This window comes from Anser anser, assembly GCF_964211835.1.
Source record: "Anser anser genome assembly, chromosome: 16".
Classification (NCBI taxonomy): domain Eukaryota; kingdom Metazoa; phylum Chordata; class Aves; order Anseriformes; family Anatidae; genus Anser; species Anser anser.
The window spans coordinates 14,994,706-15,011,045 of NC_139737.1; the positions used below are offsets into that span (position 1 = coordinate 14,994,706).

The window sequence follows — 16,340 nt, forward strand, 5'->3', positions numbered from 1 at the left end:
TGCTTAAACCAGTGCTTCCAGTCACGCTGTACTATCCTCTAGACCATAAATGAAGACGAGGCATAAACTTACTTACATTTCTGTATGGTGTTGTACTTTATTGGCGAGCTTAGCAGTACTGAAAAAACTGATACAGAGTGTGCTTAGGGCTCCAATTTTGGTAGCATTTTTGTTGAAAAACTTCAGTCTTGTTTGGAACACACCTGATAAGGGACATCTTTTTTCCGTGATTTTTGTTTGTGGTAGGAAGGCAGCTTTCAACTGACTTTGAGCTTAACTTCTGGACTGCTGTTTGTGCAAGTGCTTGTGAACTTTCAGGAGGAAGGGTTTGGTGTTTTGCCTTTAAGAGTAAAGTTTTCTGTGACAGTTGAAAACAGTCATTCTTGTACACTAAACCCTGTATTTGGAAGGGTCATTTAGGATGCTGGCACAGTATATTATATTCTCTATAAGGTGGTTGGCTCCAACCATGCATCTTGTTCTAGTTATTGTTATTCCCCAGCTAAAAGGTTCTGTATTTTAACTGGTTGAAGGCTTCTTCAGACTGCTGCAGGCCATGAGAAACGTGCTTTTGTAGACAACTTTCCTTGCTTGCTGGTTTCAGATTTGAGCATTGATGCGATGGACGTAGCAGGAGAACAGCAGCTGGATGTAGAGCACAATCTGTTTAAGCAACGTTTGGATAAAGCTGGCAATCGTGTGACTCCAGAGGCTGAGAGACATGGTAATATGCCATTTTGTCTTTCTTGCATGGATGCTCTAGTAGTCTTTCCATTGCTGTGTGCCCATTTTGACTTACAGGGGAACAAGTGAGAGCTGAAGTGTGCTTAAACACCATAAACTCTTGAAGAGTTTATAGAACCCAAATCTATTAAGCTGGAAGATCAGACAAACTCCTATTATACTTTCTACTTTTGAAAGGTAAATCTTTGTCTAGGCACTCTGAAATTACGACAGGGAATCATGGATGCATTTCAGGAATAAAACCCCTGAGCTAATGATATTTATTGCTAGGAATAAAACAGCTGTCCTGGCAAAACTTGAGTTTGGTCATATCTTTAGATTACAATGGGCTAATAAATGAGGCAACCTGGTTAGAGGGAAGAGCGTTTTTCCAAGGAAAGCTCCATTGACTAGACCTTTACGCCTAAACTCACACCTTGTTACGCTTAACCTGCTTTTAGCAGGGGGGTTGGACTCAGTGATCTCCAGAGGTCCCTTCCAACCCTCATGGTTATGTGATCGTTATTACCTTTTCTGTGAGTTAGTGTAGTTCTATATATCAGCATAAACTGCATTTTTTTGATTTGTATCACTCAGATATAACTGCTGTTTTTAAAGTTGAAGGGCTAAACTAAGCCAAGAGCTGAACAATCACCAAGTGTGAGGATTTCTCCAGTTGTCGTGGGCATGCGGCAATAATGTTGTCGCTATTGGGTCACTCGACAGCCTTTCTGTATTCAGAGGTTGTGGCATTACAAACTTAATGTGTGGAGACAGAAACGGCTTCTCCGTATCTAATTCTCGTAACACATGTAGGCCTCCGGCATTACATGTATTGCCAGTCTCCATCTGGATTACTCTGTATGAACAGGTTGTGCTGACTTCTTATATAATCAATGGAGAAGAAGAGAGACTTGTAGGGAGCAACTCATCTTACCTGAAAGAGACACTTGAAAATAAATCAGCTGCATTGCATGCAGCAAGCTGGAGAAGGTACAGGACTAGTTCGGTTTCATCGCCTGTGTTACAAGTCAGATCAGAAGAAAGAATCCTCCTATCCTCATTAAACTCTATGATTACCAGTTTCTATAGGTAACATTGACATTGTCAGTTATTTAAATTGTGACTATAGCAATATTGATCTTAAATTTAGTAAAATATACCCAAATATTATGTAGTGGTATTTGGAGGCTTTTCCTAATCATAGTTATGTTAAAATAGTTAATAGTTACCCAGCTCAGTAATTTCTACGGTAGATTGCATTTTGTGCTTGGATGTCATCTTATTCATTTACATTGAATGACAATAAATTATTTAATTCTTCTTTGATTCTTCTTATCAATTCCTTCATTGTAATGCGGACAGTTTTTCAATTTCCCATCATATCTGCATGCAAGTTAAGGTGTATGTTAAGAGCAAGAAACCCTCCGTGCAGAGTTTTATTTGCTCTAGTTTATTTACAGTGTCTAAACTGCGTGTATTACTTCTGAATTTTGTCTGTGAGACAAATGAAGGGGCAGCTACTCGATAACGTTTAAAAAGCCGTTACTGGTATATCTTGAAAGACTCCATGCGTTGTACAGGTGTTTTTGTTGAAATAGTAAAAATCATAGCTTTGGCAAAGTGTTACAATTACTAAGCTGTATTCTTCCTGACACTATCTTTTTTGAGTAATTAAAAAATTAAAAGCTTTACCAGTCTTTAAAAATTGAATTCTTAAGTGCACTTTCAACTACTTTAAATGTTGTTAGCTTTAGAAAGGAAGTACTTTCATAGTAGCTTTTATTTCCTTGATCTTAACAACAACGGGGTATTTGATTAAAGAAGTAAATAAGGTTAATGACTGATTTCATGCATATTTCATACTTTCTAACTTGTAATTAAAAACTCTTCTGTGACTAATATGAAATACGTACTTAATATTCACATTCATCTACCTGTTACACCTCTCTCTCTCTCTTATTAAACAAGTCCTGATTAAGTTTTTTTCCCTCAGCAGTGTTTGACTATGTATCATATTGCCCTCCCTAGAATCAGTTATCCAAGGAGCCATCTTTTCAAAGCTCATTAGAGGATAGTGCAGCAGTGCCTAGATAATGGGCCTTTTGTGACTCAAGGAATTTTCTCTGTCCCATCCTTCAGGATTTGAGGTGAAACACCCTGATTCAATGCGAGCTCTCAATTATAAGAACCTTTCCGCTTTCCATATTTTTGAGATTTTTTAGTGATATGAGATTTTTTGAGATTTTTTAGTGATATTTTATACAAAAAAAAATCCTTGGCTTTAGTTATTCCTAATTCCCAAATTTACAGACTGTTAAATTTTTTTTTGGTTCTTGGCAAAACAAAAGTCCCGTTCAGGTTTTCTGTAAGAATCCCCTGCCCTTTGGTGAATTTCAGCTATCCATCAGTTCTCTCCTCTGTTACAAGTCCCTCTTCAGCCTTCTACACAAAACGTAAAACTCTGTGAGTTCACGCCCAAGATATACTGTGTTCGTCCATTCAGCACACCCTTGGCACAGATACTGACAGAACTGTTAAGTTATGAAGAAGGTAGAAATTTGCCGGAGATTTCTAGGGAGTGTGTGCATTATCGGCGTTGTTGTCTTGAAGTATCAGTGTTCCAGTCAGGAGGCTCCCACTCTGGTCTTGTTTCAGAAAGAAACATGGGCTGGTTTATCACTAACACAATTCTTCCAATAGATGTGTGCATATAAACTGTGGAAAGGCACAGAATGATACTCTGCAGGCCATTGCTTATGTGGTTTCTGGCCTACCTTTCATATAGCAGTCACACATCATCAGCGAGGACACTGTGCTCTCCCTTTCTTAGCACACAGATGTCTGACCCTTCTGAGCCTTGTGTAAGCATGTTCCCTACATGTCTTGATAGGATTACGCATTATGGACCATTGCCTTGACTGTTACTTAAGATTTTGCTTGTATAACAGGTCCTGCATCAGTCCCAATTTACTGACTGCGTCTGCTTAAACAATGTTTTAACAAAGCTTTTATGCAAGTAATGTACTGGTCAGTGCCCCAGCAAAGCTTACAGATAGCCAGTTCTTTCTATGGAAGGTGTTCCTGAGAGGACAAACACCACTCTGCTATTGGGTCTTGTCTTGTAACTGAACAGGCTCTGCACATACCATTTCAGAAGGCTGATGTAGATGTCCAGCTTTGGACACAATCATTGTATTCGTGTGTAGAAAAGAAGGGAATACAAGATACTGTTTCTAGATGTGCTTTATCATTTGGGCTCCTATTTTGTTTTAGAGCTCGGAAAAGAAGAAGAAAAGGTGTTTGATCCAAATTCTTTGGATGCTGATCGTTGTGAGAGCTGTTACGGGGCAGAGTCCGAGGACATTCGGTAATAGATTTTTCCATACCTTCTTAGCACTTGAGAGAATATTTTTATGTTGCATGCATGTTTCTTTTCAAAATGTCTGTGCAATTAAATCCTTCTGGGCACATGTTCATCGAATTAAGAGAACTATTGTGCTTTTGTTATGTCTTTTGAAGCTACACATATAGCATTTAAGGATGGGCAGTTATGCTGTCTGGTTTGTCTACATCTGTGTTCAAGGTCGATGCAGAACTGCTCACCATTACGTGAGTTGCCTTGGAATAAAATCTGGTTATGTCCCTGCCTTCTCGCTTCTGCAGGCTTTGCATCCTTATGGGAGCAAAGACTAGACATTCACTGCTGACACAAACAACAGGTGTAGCAGATGTCATTTGGTTTTCCTCATTCCTCCTACCTGCAAATTCCTGTAAGAATGGATCCATGTTTGGTCCATGAGTTTTGGAGGACCCCTCAGTATTATTGTTTACCTCATAGCTTGCCTGTCCCATCTATCAAGTTGCACCATTCCCAAGAGATACTTCTATCTTGAGGGTTTCACGGTTCCAGCCTTCAACTTCTGTCCAGCAAAACATGGAACCGATACTGAAAGGTGTTGTGGTTTTTTGTTGTTTTTTTTTTTTGGTGACAAAAATGTTATCCAGAGGTAGAAAAGTATTGAAGAAAGTTAGCCGTTAACCTTTCATGCAATTTTGACAGTCCTGGCCTAAAAACAGAAGAAAAGAGGAGTAGAACCAGGCAGATGCTTTGTTAACTCGGGGAAATGCCAAACTATTCAGAACTGCAGGACACCGATGGCATTTTTGTAGGAAATTTGCTTCCAAGGAGTGACATGGCTGTCTAAATGGGCAAAGGCCTTTTCAGACCCGAGAGCTATATTAAAACAGCTTGTGTCCTTGCATCAATCAATAAATAAATAAATAAAAATAAATCAAAAAGCTTGAACTCCTTCAGGAGTATTAGGCCAACTTTCAAGGTCCAGTCCTTGGTTTTTGCTTTATTTGTTTGGGGAAGAAATGCCCAGCAAGTATTTGAGTAGTGAGCAGAAACATCTCTTCATAGTAATGAAGATTTTAAGTGGTACTTGTGCTTTTGCAGATGTTGTAATACTTGTGACGATGTCAGAGAAGCCTACAGGCGGCGAGGCTGGGCCTTCAAGAACCCAGATACCATAGAGCAATGCAAGAGAGAAGGGTTTAGCCAGAAAATGCAAGAGCAAAAGAACGAGGGCTGCCAAGTGTATGGTTTCCTGGAGGTCAACAAGGTGAGAGACAAGTTTTACTGTAAACCTGCAGGCTGATGGTGATGACTGTGAGAAGGCAGAGCCTGGGTGTTCCTCTCCTTTTCCAGCTTGTGTTCACAGTACGGTAATACAATAAACCTGGGGTGCAACAAAGTACTTGCAGCTGTAAAGGAGTTCAAGAGGAGAGTCAGGAAAAGCAGTGTGAAGGGGATAATTCTCTGTTTCATTGTGTGGGCTGTAGGAAGCACGTAGACCTAGAGAAGCTTAGCTTTTCCTGCCATCTTGCTAGCAAGTTTTCCTGCTGAGGTTTCTGGAGGAGAGGCAGCTTCTTCAAGGTTAGATATTCCAAACTGGCCCTTCTAGTCTTAAAGGAGAGACCACCTGCAGATGCTGGAGATTACAGTAACCATCGACTTGCCAGCAGAGGTGCTGAATAGAGTAAAATTTTATCTTCTTTAGAAAATGTTACCTTCTTTAGTAGAAGCAAGAAATTAGAGTTGACTGTCAAAGCTGAAAATTTTCAGAGGTGTTTTCTGCAACTGGTGTATGAAAATTAAGTATGAGATATACCAAATAACTACGTAACTACCCTCTCATTTGGAGGGTATCCAAACCAAAATGCTTGGATGTGCAGATTATGTACCCAAGCACATTCTGAAGGTCAGTCACGAACTGTTTTTTTATATCAAAGTCTCTGTTGGTTTTTTTGTTGTTTTATTTTTTGTTTGTTTGTTTGTTTTTTCCACTGTAGACCACATTCTGTATGTCTGAATGTTTACTCAAACATTTTTCTCACAAAGCTAGGCATTGTGATTTGGGCACCATCTTGGGTACTAAACAGTTTAAGGCCCTTTATCACAGAATGTGATGAGGTGGAAGGATTCAAATGGGAATGCTAGAGATACCTAGGATTCGGAGGTGGGTGTCACTAGGGAAGTTCCTGGGTACCATTGCTATACGCTCCATCCTCATCAGGTTTGCAGTTAATATAAGCAAGAGACAAAGACAGACATCAAAGATGTAATGTATCATGTGAGATTGGGACATTTGGAGCTTCCAGGGGAATGTATGACTGCTTGTAAGTGCCAGTCAAGATTGGCACCTAATATCTGTGTCCCTTACAAATTCCAGGATGAAGTTTTAACAAACTGGTTAGTGCTTTTTTTTTCACATGCAGCTTATTTTCATGGTGTATAGTTTATTGTATTTAGTTGTTTCTTTGTTTTTCCATCCTCTTCACTCTCCCTCACAGTTACTTTCTCAACTCCGTTTCTGTGGTACCTTATCATATCTCTTGGAGCAACAGTCAGTTCCCTCCCAAAGGAATGAATTCCTCCTTCTTCCAATTTTTATGTCCATTAAAATAATCTGCATGAAACAGTTATTATCTACATTAGTATGTAATTATGGCTTTCAGTATGACTGTGCCTGTGAGAAACAGGGGAAATCTCTCTTCTAGGACAGTACCTGGTGGTATTGTCATCTATAAAAATGGCTTGCATGGTGTATATCTAGTTTAAAAATAAAGAATTAAGCAAGCACCTGTATAGCTGCTTTATTTATATAGATTCAGACCTGTTAATGAAAGATGACTATCCCCTGCAGGTAGCTGGAAATTTTCACTTTGCACCAGGAAAAAGTTTCCAACAGTCCCATGTACACGGTAAAGTATTTTCTTTTTCTACTTATTGTGACCTTTAGCTTCCAAGTGTATCTGACCATTGTCTTACAATAGCTTTGAGTTGCAATCCATAATAGTAACAGTTTAATATCCTTAATAACGACTGGTTTTTTTTTCCCAATATTAGTTATTCTAATAAAATACATCACTTCTTGCAGAACTTGCTTTATGTACTTAAACTAGCATAACAACAGCAACCTTACCACAGCCAGTATTTACAACTTCACAGCACGTACCTAAGTTAATGAGAAGTAGCACTGCATTGCATCTATCCTCGGTAATAGGCATGAATGCAAGTGGTGGTAAGGGTCGGGTTAGCTCTCTAATTGCACGTGCCCCAGAAGTCTTGCACAACTGAATTTAAAAATTAAGGAATACAGTGGGAGAATACAGGAAGAAGCAGAAAGGACTGTGTTACTGCAAACCTTTTGGAGGCACAGTTAGGAATATTGGTGTTTTGGAGGGCAAGGAAAAACAGTGAGAGGAGAGATGATGGGCAGACAAACCTGCTTTCTGGCAATTCTGTTATATTAAATAATGAGGGAAAAAAAGGCCTCTAATAACTTTCTCAACAGGCAGCAGTGTGCAGCTCTTAGAATCTCCTGCATATGTTACGGTCTATTGAGAGCCCTCAGTGGCTCTCTTTCAGGTACTTTTCCCTTCTCGCTACCAACCTATGTAAACTTCTTGAATTTACAACACCCTCCTTTTTGCAAGGTGTTCAGCAGGTATTGTTCTGCTATAAGAAAAAACACCTCTCATTTACTTGCTGTGTGGTACCCGCCAGCTTTATGTGATAGCTTTTGTTCCTCTATTGGAAGAGAGAGTGAGCAGTCCCTGCTTGCTCTCAACCTGCCTCTTAGATGTTGTAGACCTTATTTGTTCCAACCTACAGTTCAGGTCTTTTCCCCACTGAAGAGTCACAGCTTACTCAGGTGGTCCTTTCTGGAAGCCATTCAACTTCTGAGCTTCCTTGCTGGTTTGCTCTGAACGTTTGCAGTTCAGCTGTGGCTGGAGGTACCAGACTGCACCCAGTGTTAAGGTCCAGGCTAAGCATGATGTAGGCAACAGTATGATGACTTTCTTTCTTTTGTTATTTCTTGCTTTCTTAGTAATTCATAACATCTGATTACCCTTTTTTCCACCTGTTCCTGGGCAATATTTTTGTGGAACCAACCAACCATCAATGAGTTTTCCATCACCACCAAGAGAAATGGACAGCTAAGAGCCTGTTCTTTCGTGCATGAAGCTGGGAATGTTTTCGCCCTCACTATAACCTTTCTTCATAGTCTTTTTTTTTTTTTTGAATTTACAGGAAGAAGGAGTTTTTTTCCTTTAATTACAGATAAAGAACTTGAGTAGTATTGGTCAGATGACAGAGCTCTGTGAGCTCCCTGGAAATATTTCCTTTGGATCATAATTCTGCTCTAAGCACCTATATTCATGTGATTTTTGATCCATTTAATAAAGTCTGAATTAATGTTTAGTCTATTAATGCACTTAATATGCAGGATGAAGTTGAATGTCTAAGAGAAGTCTGAACATTCTTAACTGTTGTTATGAAGAATCCAATAAAAGTTATGATTTTATTAGACCTATTAGATACAAAACTGCAATGACAGTATTTTTGCTACCATCTTCTATTCCCTACTCTTTTGAGTCAGTAGAAAATAGGGAGGTGAACAAGAATGTCAATAGTATGGAATGTTCATAGAATCACTAATGTTGGAAGAGACCTCCAAGATCATCTGGTCCAACCACCCCCCTACCACCAGTGTCACCCAATAAATCATGTTCCTAAGCACCACATCCAGCCTTTTCCTTAAACACCCCCAGGGGTGGTGACTCCACCACATCCTTGGGCAACCCATTATAGAAAGTTGTTCCGTCACACCACTCTCCTTGCCTCATGTCAGAGTGGCTATACAGCTGATGGTTAGACCCGAGTCCATAATTTTATTTGTTGCTGTTATTAAAGTACTGAAGCTAGCAGACCAGCTTTTCAGTTTGTTGCACTGACATTCTCCCATTATCCTGAGGGTTATCGTTGCTTAATACATCTCCAGATAATGACTCTGCACAGGCAACTGTCCTGGGTCTGGCTGGGATGTTAACTTTCCCTGCAGCAGCCCACACAGTGCTGTGCTCTGCACTTGTAGCTAGAACAGCAGTGGTATCACACCAGTGTTGTGTCTGCTGCTGAGCAGTGCTGGCACCGCATCAGGACTCTCTCTAACCGTCCTAGGGGGTGGGCAAAAAATGTGAGAAAGGGACATCACCAGGGCAGCTGACCTAAACCAACCAAAGGGATATTCCATACACACTCAGCAATAAAAGGTAGAAAAAGGAAGAAGAGAGGAGGGGTGGGCTCTAGTTGTGAAAACATCTGTCCTCCCGAACACTGGCTACGTGCGTTGAGGCCCTGCTTCAAGTACGTGGTCAAACATTGCTCACTTGTGAGAAGCAGAGAGAATTTCTTTCCTCTGCACTTCCACACGGCCTTTACTTGTTTTGTTTTTTCCCTTTTCCCCTCCCTTTCCCCATTTCCCTTTTTTTTCCCTTTAGTTAAATTGTTTAATTAATAATAATATTTCCTTAACAATTATTTTTCCCTTTAATTAAATAATCCTTATCTCAACCCATGAGCTGTTTTTCCCTTTACTTCTTCCCCTCCTCTTCTAAGGAGGGAGAATCAGAGAGCAGTTGTGGTGGAGTTCAGCTGCCTAGCACAGTAAAACCACCACAGCAACTTCTTAACAAAGTGAAGGGTCCTATTCAGAAGTACTTTGTAAATCTCACCATAAATATAATTCTGATCTCAGCTTCTGAATGTATGTCATGTGCTTGCTGTTAACATCTTCAGAACTGTATCTTCTCTCCTGGGTAGAAGTGAGTTGAAATTGCTTTTCTCAGGAAGTAGAATAAATAGTAAGAGGATACATAGGGCTGACACATGCACAAAACAGAACCAGTACAGAATAAGGTGCAATTTGAGTTCTGATTAGTTATGTTAACTTTAATTGTGTGTAGTTCAATCTTTGATCTTTTGTTTTGTTTTAGTAGTTGTCCTAGGATAAACGTGGTGCAGAAGTCTTATTTTTTCAGGGATGTTTCATTTCTTGTTTGGGCTTCTTTTCCCATACGGTTCTCTCTCCTTACTTATATTTTTGTTCTCAAATTCTTATATTTTGTCCCCAGAAATCATTTGCACACTTTTTAAAGTAGGCAATACTTTTTAGAGTCTAATAGCTGTAGACAAGGTTTGATAGCACCAGCTGAATGTAAGAGGAATATAGGTAAAAAACGGGGCAGCCTTACATGGAGGAGTTCATCCTATGTCTCACATCCCTGAACCTCAGTTCTTTGTCCTTGTCTGGGCAGAAATCCTTACATTAAGACAGAGAAAATCAGAGGTCCTGTTTTGACTAGGTAAAAAGGTTGAAGTTACTTTGAAGTTTGTTACATTGTCAGCCTAAATTCAGTTACTTTCCTAATCAGGAGAATGCTAATGAGTAGCCACTAAAATCAAATTATCAACAATAGCTCTCAAATTATTTTTTCATTTTTAAATATTGTATAAGTGAGTAAGCCTCTTAACGGACCTTCTTAAGAGTTTACTGAATACGAGGTTTATAGTTGCAACCACATTTGGCTATTTTGAATTAGCGTCTAACAGTAAGGTATGTTTTTGTGTTTGAATGCAAACATTTGTACTGAATAGTGGCAGTGAAAGTTTTGAAACAGGTGGCCTATGAATCTCATGCGTTAGGAGATGCAAGTGTATTGTCTTGTCATAAGGTGACACCTGCTGAAATAGTCAAACCATATTTCACTTGTGTTTAACATTCTAAATGTCCAAAGGGTTTTTCATAAAGATCAAGACCCTGACATCTCAAGCTCTGAGAAGCATGCATACCCCAGAATTTGTCTTAACTATTTTTATACTCTGTTAATATTTACGCCCAAAGGACCTCTGATGGTCTCCTGATAGTCTTTTTAGCAAAGTGTTCAACACTTTACTTGTTTTAACACTTCTCCTCTCTGTCTTTATGCAATATTCATGTGACTGAAGGAACTAGAAACACTGAAAATGCTGAAAAACAAAAACTGTATTTAAAAAAAAAAAAGTTTGTCCACTTCGAAGAAAAAAGTTATTTTGTCCTTTTTGTTTTGCTCTGTTTCTGCTTGCATGAATGTTAAATCCAGGTGAGATTATTTCACTTCACTTACTGTTGTTTGCATGGATGCTTTTCTGTAGTTGTATGTAACCTTTTTTCTCGTGTTCTTTTGATGTTATAGATGAAAGTCATTCTGCACAATCATTAAATACAACTTTGTATTCATTTTGGTTTCTCAGAGTCACAGGCCATGAAATATAATGCAATTTAGAAATTGAGAGTGTGTTTCTGTCCTGAGATAAACAAAATGTTAGGCTCTGCTGCATTAACTAATTTTTTAGCCATCCACATTCACGTTTCCAGTATACCTGGTTGGAAAACGCAGACATAAATAACTTTTAACTGCTGTTGTATCTATAAAAGGTAGGCTTCTACTATTCTTTCCCCCCTGGCAGGTTCATAAGCAAGGAGATGCTATGATCTTTTCAGCTGACCATTGGAGGCTACTTCATTGCTGGACTATTTTTGCAACATAGACTTGTGTTCATGTTTTATCTTAGTTTTCTTCACTATTAAATGCTTTAGTATGTGCTGCTGTTCATCTCAGGTCATAGAAATTTTTCTTTCTAGTAGAATTCACAAATATAATCTTAATGCCATTGTGCCATCTATAACAGTTAATTACCTTTTAGCTATTCTATAAGTATACTGCTTGTATTTCTTGGATGGGTGCTCTGTCTATCTTTCCTTCAGATGCTGTGTTCTCAGAGAAGCTGAGCTGAAACTTCAGGAATTTGCTTATGAAGCAAGCAGTGACACTGATTTTTGGCCCAAATTATTGGAAGCATTGAAAACTGGTTGCTTTAAAGCTGCTCCATGATGCTCCATCTTCGGTGTCAGAGAAGACCCCCTCCTGAATGTCATACTGGCTCCTAATGGTCTTGCCTTACTCCTTCAGCAGCTGTGGTCCAGTTGCACTGAGACATCCGAGGTTGTTAGGAGGGGGACTGAAGGAAGTTGTGAGGAGGACTGGGGCGCTTCCGAGCAGACTTCTTGGCGCTGAAACTAGTAGTCCTGGCTCTCCTGTGTCAAGGGAAAACCAAAGTCAAACATTAGTGATATTTGCAGTCTTCTCTTCCCACTTGTTCATTTTTGGTACTAGCTGAGATTAGGTCTGCTTCACCGTTGTCTGCTTCACAGGTTTTGAATCCTAAACTGAAATTTTTATGTCCAGTTTGCATGGGATGCTTCAGATTTTGGGAAGTTCTCTTTTCAGTTGTGTCTTTGTAAGAACAGCTTCCAGCATCAACTGTGTCTTTGTGATCCTGGGTATTGTAGATGTTTTCTTTGCAGCAGCTCACACCTTCTTTCCTCAAAAAAATGTTTTTTATCTCAGAAAAAAAAAAGGAATGATTAAACAATTAAATTTAATGACGTAACTTTTTAACCTCCTGAGGTTTGTGGTTCAAGAGCTGCTGTCACTGCTGTCCATGTCTGTACAGTAGCAGCCATCTCCTGCTTCAGCTGTAGAGCTTTGCAGTGAGTTTCCAGCATAGGAGAATGTCCTTAGTGATAGTTGCCTCAGGAGAGAGATGAACCTTGTATCACTTCCTTCTTTCTTGCCATATTTCTTCCAATCAAGGGGAAGCTGAGGCTTTTCATTTAACCTTTAGATTGTCTTTGGACCATTCTGTTGCAGAGGTGTGATCATCGCTGTTTTCTAGGGAAGATATCACCCATCATGCTTTATTGAGAGACCTTTTCTTAAAATATATCATTTGATTCCTTTGGTTGACAAAAAAAAAAAAAGTTGACATTGACGATCACATTCAGAACATTTTCTGTCCTAAAGACAGATTTTCAGTGACTGTGACAGTTTCTGTGAGTGAAGCAGTTACGAATAGGATCCAAATTTTGTGCTTTTCTTGCACCTTACCTGGTCAACTGGAGGAAAGAAGGTATCTCTGAAGGCAATTTTTTTTTTGTGATTACCACTTGTTTTCCTCATTTGTGGTGGTGACTGTGAAAGAAACAATGAAAGAAATCTCCCTCTTTTCAAAAGATAGGAAAACTCTTTTTTAAGAGTTTTTGAAAAGAGCCTATTTGGAGTCACCACACTTTTACTAGGAGTCTGTGAAGATTAGTTCCCTAAGAGCACAAATTCACTGTTCAGTTGTAAACCTTCATTAATGTTCTGTCCATGTGCTTAAGGGTAGGCTTATTCCCTTCTCTAATAGATTAATTTGACATCCAGAAACTACTTGAAAGCATCATTGAACACTGTGGATGAGACCTAATGCGCCATCTGATATGGTTTAGGGGTTTAGTGGAGGACTTGTTAGTGTTAGGTCAGGGGCTGGACTAGCTGATCTTGGAGGTCTCTTCCAACCTAGATGATTCTGTGATCTTATTTTACATAGTTTCTAATGGTTTGAATGCTGAATTGCAAGAAGGACAGTGTCTTTGACCGAAGACTGGTTATCGTTGTGTAGGCCCCTTGGTATATTCTCATTGGCTACCAAAAGCCCGTCACACATTCTTTTGGCTGCAGAGACTGCACCCTTCTCCTATTCTCCTGTCCCAGAACCCTGCTAGGTGTGGGGCTGTTACTATTGCACAAGACTTCAACAGACACAAATACCTCATCTGAGCTCTTCTATGCTTATCAGCATTCTTGGAAAAAAAAGATGGAAATCAAAACCTCCCATCAGTCAAAGTCCCAATTTCATCATGGAGGAAATTGAAATCCTCTGGTTGATCACCTGTGCGGTATTCCTACCATAGAGGTGTTTGTGTGAACTCATTCTGTTGTTCCAAATGTCCCAAAGTAGTGTCTGCCAGGAAATTAATAATTTTCATCCTCGGTCTGAACACTGGAGGCTGAGGTTATTATTTCATCCTCAGCATTGTTAAGGACTTTTCCTTGTACACTGGTAAACTCTTTTCAGGCTTTGATTGTATTGGTGCTGAAAGACTCAAGGTCTCACCCTTTCCTGTGTAGATAGACAAAGCTGTTTACAATTAAATCAAGTTGAATTTGCCACAAAAAGTGATGTTTCCGTTTGCCACTGGCCTATAGTCCCTCAGAGCTCAAGCTGTATTACTTGTTGGGAATGCCTAACATTTGCCAAGCAGCCGTCTGGAGGCTCTCCATACCTTCCATACTTCCTCCATACCAAAAACGATGCTGTCACAGAAGCACCACCAGGAGCACAGCATTTGGCAGAATGGGATGGGAGTTGCTGTGTGAAGTATTCAGAGGCCCATCTTTATGCACGTATAAATCTGTGAAAGTTATTGATTAGCCACATACAATGTGAATGTACTTGTGAACAGTCTTCTGAAACAACAACAAAAAAGGAGATTACTTAACACCAATTAGTATGTTTTGAGATATGCAGTCCAAGCATACATTTCCTCTGTCCCCGCATCCTTCCAGGTATTCACCTTTGTTGGGATCTTGCAACAGATTGAACAAAAATAATCTTGTGGCTTGCCACCTTATCTGTGCACCAGGTATGATGAAAGAAGCACAGGTCTGATTAAGAAAAAACTTACCTAGTTTTGAATGGTAACATGTTGTGAATGTAAACTTTGACTACACCTCTGGATAGATTTGATTGCTGCTAAAATGACTTTTCCTTTGCCCTAAGGAACTGAAAGACTGTGAAGGAATCTAAATATAACTAGGAGTGTTACCTGGCATGCTACTTCAGGACTTACTTTAACATATATGGACATCCCACTGTAATTTTCCTTTTAGTGATTAATTCCTGCATTTTTGTTTCTCCATTACTCTTTAAATGATTGCTAGTCCATATATGAGTCCTTTGGCTAGCTAGAGAGTCTTCTTACATGGCCTAGAAAGCACACCACTAAAGCTATTTTTCTTGCCCTTTTTGGTACAAGTTTTAAATGCTGCTGTATCTGAGTCTCTGCTTTTCATTGTAAGGATCTGAATATTTCTCTTTTCTCTCCTACTCTGCTCATTTTTGCAGTGCACGCTGTTGAGAGTAAGTGTTGCTGTATCCTTTATTTTCAATACTGTTTACTACAGTACTAACCTAATTTCTATTATTTGCTGTGCCCATAAATCTCCTTTGGGAAGAGCTGTTGATCTAGGCTGGGATTTGAGAAGATTTCCTGAAAGCTAGAAGGAGAGCCATCCCAGGTCATTCTTCTGTGGTAAATGAGGTCAGATGGAAAAGGTTGAGAATCTTTGTCTTAAACAAATTTGATATGTCAGTGTTGGAGATGACGTGTTGGTAGATTACTAGTTGTTTTACACAGATAATGTAGTTGAGGGGGACATAGTGACAAGTTGGAGGGACTTCTGCCTTTTGAAGTCAGATGGGATAATTATATTGTTTAAGCTCATTTGTACAGCAGGCTAGAGAATTTCTCCTGGGAATTCATGCACCAACTCTGCTCATCTCCGAATACTCTGTAGAAGGTTTTCCAAGATTTTGTAAGTCATTGTATTTTTTGTAAGGGTGAGAAAATCCTGGCAGTAACAGATTGAAATGTGATGTATCCACTCAGTAACATCTGGTAGAGGGTTCAGGATCCCGACTCTCCTCTCTCCCTCCCCAGACTGCAACATTTTCTGCGTTGCTCCCTGCCTCAATGCCCTCTTCACAATGCATCGTCATGTTCCTGCCATTGTGCTCCTGTAAGAGCTTTTTTTACTCCAGAAAATTCATCACCAGTGTGAAAATTGGTGACCTAGTTCATTTTGGAACAGCATGTTTGGGTAGCTGTGTCTTGGGCTTCTTGCAATTTTAATGGATTTATTAAGTGGCAGTAAGTGCTTTTAACCCTGTTTTACAGGACTGAGTTAGAGTCTGAGTCTTTGTGGCTGATCAGGTCAGAAATGCAAGATGGAGAGAATTCTTAAGATAGACAGCAGACTTAAAACTGTTACTAACACAGTGAAAAAAATGAGGTTATATAAAAAGGAGAGACTGAGAGACTTCTCGACAAACCTGAGATCTTTTACAGGTTTATTTTGTCTAGCTAAGCATTTAGCTGCAGCTACAGAAAGAAGAGAATGTGCTTATATTTCTTGAAAAATAACAATTCCTGGTCCTACCTGACAGTCTCTTAAGATCTGTTCTGTTGCCTTGTACTGTTTCTTCTCTAAGCACACTAAATAGGCTGCTGTTTTATGTTATGCAAGCTGTGATTAGCTTAATATTTTTCTCTGACCTA

The 16,340-nt window shown here is 39.4% G+C and overlaps 1 protein-coding gene across 4 annotated transcripts in view; it reads left to right on the plus strand.

Moving 5' to 3' along the window:
• ERGIC3 (ERGIC and golgi 3) overlaps positions 1 to 16,340 on the plus strand; it is a 29,622-nt gene that overhangs the window by 1,265 nt on the left and 12,017 nt on the right. For 2 of the 4 annotated variants that reach the window (XM_083801561.1, XM_083801563.1), the window contains 5 exons: positions 605 to 724; positions 4,000 to 4,093; positions 5,186 to 5,351; positions 6,936 to 6,993; positions 15,128 to 15,142. In XM_083801561.1, the coding sequence (XP_083657687.1) occupies positions 605 to 724; positions 4,000 to 4,093; positions 5,186 to 5,351; positions 6,936 to 6,993; positions 15,128 to 15,142 (453 nt within the window). The remainder of the gene's footprint in view (positions 1 to 604; positions 725 to 3,999; positions 4,094 to 5,185; positions 5,352 to 6,935; positions 6,994 to 15,127; positions 15,143 to 16,340) is intronic. The other 2 variants (XM_083801562.1, XM_083801564.1) reach the window with 1 other exon arrangement.